Source organism: Aotus nancymaae, unplaced genomic scaffold (genome assembly GCF_030222135.1).
Source record: "Aotus nancymaae isolate 86718 unplaced genomic scaffold, 86718_ANA_hifiasm-v0.15.2.pri h1tg000029l, whole genome shotgun sequence".
NCBI classification, from domain to species: domain Eukaryota; kingdom Metazoa; phylum Chordata; class Mammalia; order Primates; family Aotidae; genus Aotus; species Aotus nancymaae.
The window spans coordinates 71486726-71499666 of NW_026988442.1; the positions used below are offsets into that span (position 1 = coordinate 71486726).

The 12941-nt window shown below is 31.9% G+C and overlaps 1 protein-coding gene across 1 annotated transcript in view; it reads left to right on the forward strand.

Annotated features, from left to right (window-relative positions):
• The window catches only part of LRP1B (LDL receptor related protein 1B), a 1560879-nt gene that overhangs the window by 1313150 nt on the left and 234788 nt on the right, over window positions 1-12941 (forward strand). Inside the window, exons 57-58 of the mRNA XM_064382912.1 lie at window positions 6124-6307; window positions 8923-9008. Of these exons, the coding sequence (XP_064238982.1) occupies window positions 6124-6307; window positions 8923-9008 (270 nt within the window). The remainder of the gene's footprint in view (window positions 1-6123; window positions 6308-8922; window positions 9009-12941) is intronic.

Below are 12941 nucleotides of genomic sequence, written 5' to 3' on the forward strand. Positions count from 1 at the left end.
ATTCTTCATATAAACAAGAATTAAAAACCATAAAACATGAATTATTCGGACTTAGTATGAATACACTAAAAATAAATCGTGTAATAAATTGCTTTTTGTAAATACGATTTTCCTGAGGAGGATGATTTGCTGACAGAATTGATGGACAGAAATAGCTTCTAAAACCATCTCTGTTACAGTATGTTGGAATAGTGGACACAAACTAACAAGGTTGAAATGTAAAGTTGTGTATTAGGTTAAAATCAATTTTGTAAGTGTGGTAAAATGCCATTAAGAGCAATTCCTTTGAAAATCAGTGTTTTTAATGCAGCAACAATTCTGTATGAATCTTCAATAGGACATAACTACTATAAACAACAGAGGCAGTCTAATGAAAATTAAGACCATTATGGTGGAAGACAGTGTGGCGATTCCTCAAGGACCTAGAAATAGAAATTCCATTTGACCCAGCAATCCCATGACTGGGCATATATCCAAAGGATTATAAATCGTTCTACTATAAGGACACATGCACACGAATGTTCATTGCAGCACAGTTTACAATAGCAAAGACCTGGAACCAACCCAAATGCCCATCGATGATAGACTGGACAGGAAAAATGTGGCACATATACACCATGGAATATTATGCAGCCATCAAAAACGATGAGTTTACGTCCTTTGTAGGGACATGGATGGACCTGGAAACCATCATTCTCAGCAAACTGACACAAGAACACAAAATCAAACACCACATGTTCTCACTCATAGGTGGCTGTTGAACAATGAGAACACATGGACACAGGGAGGGGAGCACTATACACTGGGGTCTGTTGTGGGGGGAGTGGGGGGGACAGCGGGGGGGGTGGGGAGTTGGGGAGGGATAGCATGGGGAGAAATGCCAGATATAGGTGAAGGGGAGGAAGGCAGCAAATCACACTGCCACATATGCACCTATGCAACAACCTTGCATGTTTTTCACATGTACCCCAAAACCTAAAATGCAATAAAAAAAATAAATAAAGACACAGTAAGTAATATAAAAAAAAAAGAAAAGAAAAGAAAATTAAGACCATTACAGCGGTTAGATTTTGTTCTACTGTGTTCTGCCTGGGAGGACTGTGCACATGTAAGGACATGACATTTTATCAAGAGAAACCATGATGAATTGGAGTGTATCCAAATTTGTATATTCAGAAACATTAGACTGGATATATGGTCTCCAGTCTTCAGACTGGAGCACGTTGTCAGAAGAAGTTCTGCATAGATCAAAGATAATTTGCTAGCTGTATTCACATACTGTAATGAAGTACCATAATAGGGACCCTACTTAATCTGAGTTGTTTAAAAGATTGGAATTAAGAATTAGAAAGCAGATTCTGTTCAATACAAAGAAGAAGTTTCTAACATTAGAATTCTTTATACTGGAATGAACCACCTCACACATCACCAATGAAAGTGTTTTTGCAGTTGCTAAAAGTCCCTCTTTAAAGGATGGTAGAGAAAATTTGTATGGCAAAAATATTGGGCCATTGTTCCTGCCAGCCTTAGCATGCTATGACAAGCCAATTCCATCTAATAGTAAATTCAACTAAACAACTAATTTTCAGTTTTTAAGTTCTGAATTTCTGGTATTATTAACTTAGCTACATTGGTTAGTATTTTACTGTATGTAGACATAACATAAAAACCACAATAATCAATTCCTCCTGCAAAAATTAAAGATAAAAGACTGAAACACCATGAAAGTTATATATATTTTTTAAAAAAAGGTTTTTAGACCCAATATTATATTAAGAAGAACTGGTTAAACTTATAAACTTAGAAGAAGAACTTATTCACAAACAATATATTACAAGCAGAAAGAAACAAAGCAAATGAGCCAGTACATCTTTTAATGAGATGAGCATGCATCAAATAATTAATTTTGGCAGTAACTATTTTAAAAACCAATGAAGCAGAAAAGAAATATTATTGGTGACTGTGCACTGTTAACATAGAAATGTTTCCTGAATACATCAGAGAATGTGTTTTAGAATTATTGCAGGTAACTAATTAAAATTTTAAGTCATGGCATTATAAATAGTTATTTAGTTCTGTCATATATACAGTTATGTACCATATAATGATGTTTTGGTCAACATGTGCTGCTTATACAGTGGTGGTCCTATAGAATTGTAATGCCATATTATTACTGTACCTTTTCTAACATACGGTGAGATATGTTTAGAAACAAATACCATTGTGTTACAATTGCCTACCGCATTCAGTATAATAACATGCTGTACAGGTTTGTAACCTAGGAACAATAGGATCTACCCTATAACTTAGGTTCTTGATGGCCTATACCATTTAGGTTTGTGTAAATACACTCTATGATGTTCACACAATGACAAATCACCTAACAGAGCAATTCTCAGAACATATCCCTGTCATTAACTGATGCATGACTGTGTATGTGTGTGTTTGTGTGTATGTTTGTGTGTGTGTGTGTATGTTCTATATGATGCATTTCAAAGCAGATTTATTTGTGTTTATTCCATTTGTATTTAATGTCTGTGATAAACTTAGTGGTAAATTTCAAAACATGTAGAATGTCAATTGTGTACCTTGTGACATAACATCAAAATTAAGGTTTGATGTTATTTTAATTGCTTTCATATAAGAGTATTAGCACATAGCCGTACCATATTTGGAAAGTGCTTTTGGTAGAAGACAATATCATCCAGAAAAACATGTTAAGTCATACTTATTTTAAGTATCTTGAAAGATTCCTCACACATAAATACTTGTTTATTAATACTTTATGAATGCCCTTGTTTTCATTTTGTCTTCTCAAGAAGCCATAGAGTGAAGTGATAATTCTGGTTAAAATAGACAAAAGTATTTGATCCTTCACAAGGTGTGTGCGTCTGTTACCACACAGAATTGCTATGATGTTTTAAAATATATACACGTGTCAAAGCTAGTAAATGATATAAAACATCTATTGACAGAAATATGACTTGTGCAAAAATTCAAGATGAGACCAGAATCATAAATAAAAAATTTAAGCAAAGGTTGAAAATATTTTTTTACATATTGTGTTTATATTTATGTATGTGTATGCATATACACACATATATTTGGCACACAAATATTGGTTATATATATGTCAATTTGTTGATAGGAAACTGAGTAAAAAGCTTTATGTACAACAAGTTGCTGCTTCTACACTGGGAAAATATGTGAGCCGATAGATTTCTCTTTCCAGATAATGGGAAAAAATATTCAGCAACCTACTTCTCCTTGTAATATAAGCAGAACATGACAAGAAATCATCCTCCAAATTCTGCAATAAAATGAAAATTGCTTACAAAAGCAAAATTTAGAACTTATGGACTGTGGACAATTTGTGTGTTTGCAGTAAAACAAATACAATGTATCTAAGTATTCAAAAGGGAGTAATAACATTTAACTCAAGCAAAAATCTTATTTTGATAGAAAGGATAATTTACCATGTAAAAATAAATGTACTTCTGGGAGGAAAAAAAGTTATGATGTATACAGTAGAAAGAAAATGATCAATATTTGTCATGTCACTTGAAAAGCAGCAAAGAAATTTTCCTGAGAGAAATAGGAAAGAATTAGTTATTATTTTGCTAGCTATATTTTCTTATAAAAATTAATGTAACTCAGGAAAATTCTAAATAATTTGGAATGGTGAGAAATTTAAGATGAGGCTGAATACATGTAAATCTCAGTTTCATGAAAGTTGTCTTTTTAAGTAAAAGAGAACATTCTAATCGTATTTTCTATAAAATATATCTGAAAATGCAAAAGATTATTATTTTATTTCATTCAATTTGTGAAAGCTAATCTGGTAGAATTTCCTACAGATGTCTTTTTATTATTTGGTAGCAAAAATGTTTTTATTAAAATAAGGTTAACAGATTGAGAAATAAATTATCTTTTTATAAATGTTCTTTCAAAAAAAAATGAAAAAATTCTAAAAATTTACTGTAAACCTTAAATATTGTTTATACAATTTTATATTACAGTAACATTAATCAATTTTACCTTCATAAAATAAATTTTCATTGTGTGTTTTTATCCAAGCCATCTGTTTGATGTACTACTTGTAGAAGCCTGACACGAGGTATTCAAAGTGATTTTCAAAAACACCATTAAAATGGTGAGGCACTTTGTTTCATTAGATAATACTATTTTAGAGGAATTCTACACATTCTATAAAATTTCCTTTCATTTGTCCTAAAGTGACTCTTGATTCAACACTGCTCTGTGTATACTAATCGAACCTCTGGCTTCCTGACTACATGATCACTTGACTTAATTTTTAAACCTATCTGTTGATTATTAGCCTGTCAAATTTCTTACTTTCTTTTTTAAAAATTATTTATTTTCAAAAATTTGAGTAAAAATATATAACATAAAATTCACCATTTTAACCAATTTTTTTATGTGTACAGTTAATGGTATTAAGTATGCCATTTTCTCTGGCCATAGTTAAGCACCAATTCCTCCTGGTGGCAGGATGGGTCTTCTCAAGAAAAGTAATATTGTCAGTCAGTGAAATATAATGAAGGAGTTTGGGAAATCAAGTTGTGGCTTTTGCCTTCATTTTAATACACTGGCTTGCTAAGTGGGTTCTAGAGATTTTTAAAGTCTATTATAATTTCTGGGCATTATTAGATAAATGTTGGTGTCAGTTGTTACAAGTGAAATTGCTAACTGCTTAAAAAGTTTTATTTCTTGTAAACAGAATTTGGGAAATACTTATTTATCCTTTAATTACTTTCAGATAAAATTGATGTTACTTTGTTGCTTTTTTTCCCAGTATTGAAAATATTTCTAGTACTTAAAAAATAATTCTACTCATAAATTGTTTGCTGACTATTTATTAATATGGACATATATCACTCTAATATCTTTATTAATAAATTCAAAACTCTGCCATCACTTTTATCCTAGAATAAATGATCAATTTTATCTAGATTTTGGAATATTTTGAAATATGGAGAACTCTTGAATACTAGTTACTTTTAACAACTCTGAAATCCTTCTTAACTCACCATCCTACTAAATACTTACAATTTCCTTTATTCAAAGACCATTAATCAGTCTTAATAAAGATTAGTATTGCCATAATCATCTGACCAAGTATAGGTTCATTTTCTATAATAATAATTCTCACGTGCTACTTGGCAGGGACTGATAAAAGAACTGAATGACAATAACCAATCAAAGTACCTCATCCTTTATAAGAAGGCAAAAAAGTACATGTGGCATAATGTTTGTACTCTAAGAGTTGACATACCATTTAGTTAATACCATGTGTCATCAGAAGGACAACTAGAACATGATAGAGATGCTGAAGGAAAGATTTGATGATACAAACTAATTTAGGTATTGAGATAAAAAAACGACTGCATTAATATTACTGTTTATTCAGACACCCACATATCTATGTATGGAATCAAACACAGTCAATAAATGTTAATTGAGAATTACTATGCATTAAAATTTTCCGTGTGTCCAAGATCTTCTGCTGGCCTTATCTAAACAACTTCATCTTCATGCTATTGGATTTCTCGTCAACTAACTAAGGATAATATTAGATTGGTACAAAAGCAATTATAATTTTTGCCATTAAAGGTAATTTCAAAAGCCACAACTATTTTTGTACCAACCTCATAATATCTACATTATAGATTTCTATACTGCTCAAATGAAATAACGTATGTGACAATGTTAAAAATTTTCAAACCTCTGTGTAAGGATTAATTCTTATAATTGCTAAAATCTAAAAAGACAATGTAATGCAACAGAAAAACAATAAAAGAAGTAGAAAGTTTCACTCTGTTTTTTGCTTTGCTAATCTCTAAACACCTGACATTAGCAATGTCAATTAACTTTTGCAATCTTGCCAACTTTCAAAGATCAAATGAAGATATTTGGGAGAATGCTTTCTAACTAACTTTACATAATATACATAATTCCCTTCAAAGATCAAATGCTGAGAGACATAAAGACTTGCCTTTATCTATTTTCAAGTGCTTTTCTTGCTTAATGCTAAAGAGATACCCAATAGGAAAAGACAGTGACAATGATATGAATTGATGATGCTCATTTTTCTTTTCCCAGTGCAAATGCTGGCCTGGATTCCAACTGAAGGATGATGGCAAAACATGCGTAGACATTGATGAATGCTCTTCAGGCTTTCCCTGTAGCCAGCAATGCATCAATACATATGGGACTTACAAGTGCCTCTGTACAGATGGGTATGAAATACAACCTGATAACCCAAATGGCTGCAAATCACTCTCAGGTATCGAATTGAACTTGCCCACTGATCCAACCTCAGTTATACATATGGATCCTGAATTTTATAGTCATTCTTATTGAATTCACTCCTCCTTGATGTTTCTGAAAAACCAAAATTCTTCTCTACTTTCCTTGATATGGGAATCTGTCACTCTGATTTTGTGTGCTGTGTTTGTAATAACATTGCCTTATGGCCTTGTGAATTATTGAGTGTTTTCTAGATTTTGGGAGTGCTCACAAGGAAAAAGAGCTATCTCTAGCACTGCTTCCTGCTGAATCACATGTTCTTGGGAGCAGGTTTGACCAAAACTGTTAAAAAGACTATTGTGACATTATTATATTTTTTATTCTCCCCTCAACCACACATACTCATACATGTGTGCTAGAGGGAACAACAGGTTAATAATAAGAAGAAACAACAATAGTAATAATAAATCAGCTATAAAGAACTATTTGAATTCTTCCAGTAATTTAGCAAATATTATTAAACTTCTGTTTATTCCAAGTAGGGTGTTTGAGTCTGTAAATTATAAATTTAATAAAGCATGGCCCATAACTTTAATCCATTAGGCAATAAATCACACACATTGAAATGATACAAAGCAATAATATGATGATGACCGTTAAATGGGCAAAAAATGGGGACTAAGGGCATCTCCATTCCCCTTGTTTTTAAGTACAGTGAATCAAATATTATTGCCAATTTCTTATACAGATGCTCGTAAGTAGCAACATCTAACACATTAGCTGTTTTCTCAACTACTTTAATAAAATAGCTATCAGGATGTTAATTTTAAAATATGTTTTTTTAAGTAGCTAAAACTTTACACATTATGGAGAAAAAAGAAAAAACTCCTTTCAGTTTTTCGTTCAGCTGTCACTTATTCTTATCCTTGCCTGAATCAATTTGAGGACTCTTTGGAGCCCATTGTTTAATCTACCAACCTACTTGCTTTGGTCCATCTTTATGCTTGCTACATAATGCATTTAGTGACCTGGGACAAAATGAAGAGATTAAATTTTAAAATGGACAGTGTTTTCATTACTTTAGACATTAATAAAGGATTGTGTAGAGGAGAGGAATACTAATGATTAAAATATGGGTCTTGTTACATTATGTATCCACACCATAGTTGTTTCTCATTAGCAATTATACTTAGAAACTAATAAAAATTGTAAATATAAAAATGTGTTCTTAAAGCATTTATGCTTGTTAAAGCATAAATCTTGCACTAAAGACAATTTTTAAAATGAAATATGTTTAAGTTGTAAAGAACAGAATTACCTAAGCGGTGAAGTAGAACATGACTGATTAAGTGTATATTTATAATGGAGAAATATATTGACAGAGTGGCAAGGCACCTTCAACTTGAGAGCAAATTCTGTGTTGAAAAGTATTCTGAGTCTCAATCTGGCCTCAAAAAGAAGATGGGAATGACTAATTTGGGATGCCATCAAGGATAGAAGGAGGTATCTAACAAGAGTGACATAGTATATGAGGAAATGTGATGTCATACCTTTGGTATTACATATTAATTACAAACTAAAAGACAAAGGGAGGAAAATGATGATTTCAAATAATTTTAAAATGACAATAACTCTAATAATAAATAATTTACAATAAAACCCACATTCAATTATATAAAGTAATTACTTAAGTGTATTTTTCTAATTTTTATCAACATTAAGTTTGTTCATTTGGCAGGTAAGTTTATGAATGTGTCTTAGAAAAAAAAGATGTTTAAATGTTTGAAGAAATTTTTCATCAAATAGATCTAGGATTATAACCACTAAAAATGTGGTTCAATTGACTTTGGATGATTTATATATATATTTAAATAAACATAAAAGAAAATTTTTCTGAAGTTTTCTTCTTCAAGAAATTATTTCTTTTTCCAAATAAATTCTGAAGAGAAAACCAAACACTAATGGTTTAGAGGATCTCCTGTATATTGAGCATGGTCAGCTCTTTATGATGCTCTGTCCTAGATTCTAAAACAAATGAGATACTAAAAGACATTGGACAAGCTGATAAGGAAGAAGTAAGGACTATTAAAGCATTAAAAAAATAAGACTCATGGAGAAAGGTAAAATTAATAAACAAATATTTTAGAATTTGGAGTTCAGAAATTATTTAAGACAAGCCCTCAGGCAGGTAAAAGTGTATATATATACAGTGATACTCTTGGTCTTCACTGAGGTCTTCCTCAGAGCATTAGCCAGTTGATTATCAAGAAAAAATTTTCTGATCAAAAGAATGTTTTCACTGTACTGTAGGTTTCTAAGGCAGGTAAGATGATCTTTTTCTGCAATTCATGCAGACAATCAGATTTTAACAGCAGATATTTTCCACTGATTCCAAATAAACTATCTGAATGTCAAGAATCAGGGTAAGTAAGGGATGCACTTAGAATTTTCTAGATTTTCTGTACTGCCTGGGTGTGTGCAGCCTTTTTATTCTACTGCCAACTAGGTTGCTCAGTATGATTCCTTAAACCCTGAACCTACCAGATCAGCACTACATTTGAAATCACATTGCTGCTAAAATAAACTGAAATTATGCGGAGGGGAAAACCATAAATATTTAAAGCCTAATATGTTCTTTGTGTTGGTGTTTAGATGAAGAACCTTTTTTAATTCTTGCTGATCATCATGAGATAAGGAAAATTAGCACTGATGGCTCCAACTACACACTTTTAAAACAGGTATGACGCTCCCAAGACGACTCTGTAACATTTAACGTGGGTACTCTTAGTATGTGTCAGAGCTGTAGAACTACCTAGCTATTAGAATATGTGAAGCATACTTTTAGTTGTCAGGAAAAATATTTTCTTTGAAAATACTTAGTTTGTATCTGTTCTGCTACAAATTTATTTATGCCTCAAACTGTGTAATAGTGACACAAATATATGAAAGCACGATCTAGAACAAGGGTGCCAAAATTAAGTTTATTTCTTATTTTTCTAGTATGTTTATGCCAGTTTTAAGTATAAATGAAGAACACCATTCCCGTAGTATATTTTCAGCAACATAAGGAAGATTTACTTAACTAAAAATATTTTTACTACTCATTGATAGATTCCTCCACTGCTTTTTATGAGAGTTTCATTCATTTTCTTCAGGATTTAGTCTTAAGTGTAAATATCCACTAGCTACTAGGATATTGACCCATCCTGACAGAGTTGGATTTTTTAGTCTTCCTCTATGTCACAGGTTAAAAATAAGCATTTCAGATGAAAATCCAGATTTATGGCTACTCAGGAAAAAACAGAAAAGTGTAGTAATGCAGGCCTTACATTCTTGATTGGTCAAAATGTAAGCTGTGTAGCAGGTGCTACATCGATGTAGAGACCTGCTCTCCATTTCACCAGTGTTTTCAGACTTTCCATGTGCTTAAGACATGTACTCTTGCCTTAACCTGAATAGCCATTAGGTTTACACCCTTGCTCTGAGTATGGAGTGTGCCACCAACATCCACCATATTATACTGCTTCTTTCTTTAATTTTGGATCTTACAAGACTGAGTAAAATATAAAATATTTGTATGTTGTTTATAAAAAATTAACAAAAATTTAATTAAAATATGAGAATGCACAACTATTTCTTTAAGACATAAATAATATAAGAGCAATAGTTAAGGAGAAAACATATATATGAAGTATACATAACTGCTTCAAGATGGAAAGTTTTTTGCTGCCCAGATAGTTTCCTACTTTATCTAACTTAGTTTAATATATTTTTCCTGTATTTTTAAACTTTTTCCTGTGCTTTTAAATTTATATCAAAATTATAAAATTAAAAAAACTGTCTTTCTTGGGATATGACTTCACACTGCTTCTAGTCCTTTCTATAAATTCAAAGTTAGGTGCGTCAGTCACTTATTTTCTGGTATAGTCTCAGGAACAAGGACATGTTTATTTTTTTCACTAGGTTATTGTTATATATATATATATACATAGCATTCTGATCATTTAGAATCTATGTCAGTTTAAAGGAATAAAGTTCTCTCTTTAGAATACTCTTATTTTTAAGCTCAGCTGAACCATAAGTTTGACTAATATAGAACGATATTCATTGTCTTCATGACAGAGCTATAATATAGCTTTGGTGATAGCTTCTTGCTTCATTTTCCAACCCTGTAGCTCAGGACATCTCTACCAGTATTCCTTTTGTTGTCTTTCACGGATAATGTGTTGTCAGAAATTGTTCTTAATGGAACAAAATGATTTTTTCCTCTATGCATCATTTAAGTCTATTTCACATAACAGAACCACTTTAATGCACACTTTAATACAGCTCTTTTCTCCTGGTGGTATCATTTTAGACTGTTGTCGGTCATTAGTACCTAAGTGGGGATGAGTGTCAGATGCTTTCTTAGTGCAGTACATATGGGAATGAAGAAGCAGTGAGGATGGTGAAGACGCTTGTGAAGGATCTGAACACACCTGTGTATATGGAAAGCAATTGTTAATGGTGTCCATTAAGGAAACAGAGACCCAAAAAACCCATGGAAAGCTTTCTGTCCAATTTTGCCTATGGGCTACTGGGAATATGTCATTTCTTTCAGGGAACATATTTTTACTCACAGTTTTATCACAACATCACAGAAATTTTAAAGGAGTTCTAGGCAGTAGAAACCATCATCTTTTTCCTGAGAGATGTAGACAGATGCAAAATGAAATAGAAAACAGAAGTAATTATCTCTGCACATTTTCTCACAGCGAAAATAACTGAAAAGACTACATCCTTGTCTTATTAACTATTTGGAACTTTTGTATGTAGCTGATTAGGAAGAATGATTTATCCTAATATCACAAATTTTATTCTCTTTGTTGTAGTCAGTAACAATCTCATAATGTTTTATTGCATAAAATTATAAAAACTGATGGAAATTTTTCTTGCCCTCTATATTCTGCAACATAATTATAGTAAGGTCAGCTATAACTTAAACTAATATACTACATTTAGAAACTGTACTTTAATGATGTACATTTTGGGAATGAAAATTAATCAAGTACCTTTCCAATATATTATCTAATTCAATTGGAACAGTGTCTTTATTCCAGAAAATTGTGTAGAGAAACAAAACATAATTTCCTAAATTAATCATCTCCAACCAAAGGGTGCAAGTCTTTAGCTACGGAAATGAAATAAGCAAATAGGATTTTGATGAAACCAATTTTCAGCTCTAAAACTACTAGGATGACTCTAGTTTTTAGACATGATTTTGACTATGCACCTGGGTGTTTTAATGTTCCTTGCATATGATTCTGCAAAGAGACCATTGCACTGTTTTCTGTGGGGATTAAGAGTAAAGCTGTAGAAAAATGACCAGCTTGGCTAGATAGATGTGTTAGAATTTAGAGCTTCAATTTTTCTGCATTTGCAGCTTTAATTTATTTTAGTTGACTTGCTAAATTTGGAATTGGATTTTTATTATCTAAATTGATTATTGTAAAAAAGGAATAGGATAATTCTGCCATGACTGGGGATTGTGATTATATTTTTGCTAAAGTTAGAGACAAGTTTCTCTCTACTTTTCTCCTATAAATCTCTCTAATTTAGCCACCTGAATTGCCAAGCCATCATAGAATCCTAACCTATTTCCATTATTGCCCTGGAAAGAAAAGCAGTTGAACAGAAAGGATATTGTAAACTACTATTGAAATGAATTTACTAAGCCCTCTACAAACTTGTCTGGAACACATTCAATTTATATTTTAGAATTTTGTCTTATTTTGCATACTTCCTACATATATATGATTATGTGCATTTAGTTAAGGAGTTCTCCAGTTTTTAGACTGTAGATGGATATTTAATGAATCTTATGAATCTGTGACTGAATATTAGTTACCCTTTTTTAGCACTTAATAGTCATTATTCATGATTTATAGTGTTGTCAGTAGGAAAGATACTTGCATTTATTTATCTTGGCTTAGCAAGGAATTTGCACTAAGCCATGTTACTGCCTTGCGTCTCTTGTTTATAACCTATATGGCATGAGATTTTGTAGGGTTAAGTTATTGCAGGTTATCTTTATAATCTGGACCTCAAGAAAATGAGATTGCTCATTTTTAAGCCAAATAAAAGCGTAATATTCGAACCTATAATTTTAACACTATTATTACTAAAATGTAGCCCTGCTGTGAGAAGGGAAAATAAGCAGTATTTGCCGGAACCTCCTCTTATTTGCTTCTATACATAGAACACCCTTAGTCTTGAATGTCCTTGAAAAAAAATCTGAAGCGTAATCATTAGCCTTGGCTTGAATCTTTCAAAGAACGATTTAAATCTAAGTTAGTTTTATTATTATCATCAGATTCTGAATTTTGAGACTAGATGTTAAAACTAAACTCAGACCTGAGAATTACTGTCCTCTTTCTCCCTCCTGCCCCAAACCAAACCAAACCAACCAACCAAACAAACAAAAAAAACCCTGTCTTTCTGAAAATGCCTATCTTTACCCATAGGACTACAACTACTCATAAATTTCCCTCTAAAGCAATTTGAGTCATAGCATCAGCTTTATGGTGAATATTGATGTAAGCAAGCTCTCCATAGATATAAAAACATGGCAGAGATCCCTTGAGGCTTTGCCAAATGTCTGTAGCATTAGTTTCTAATCAATAGAATGTATA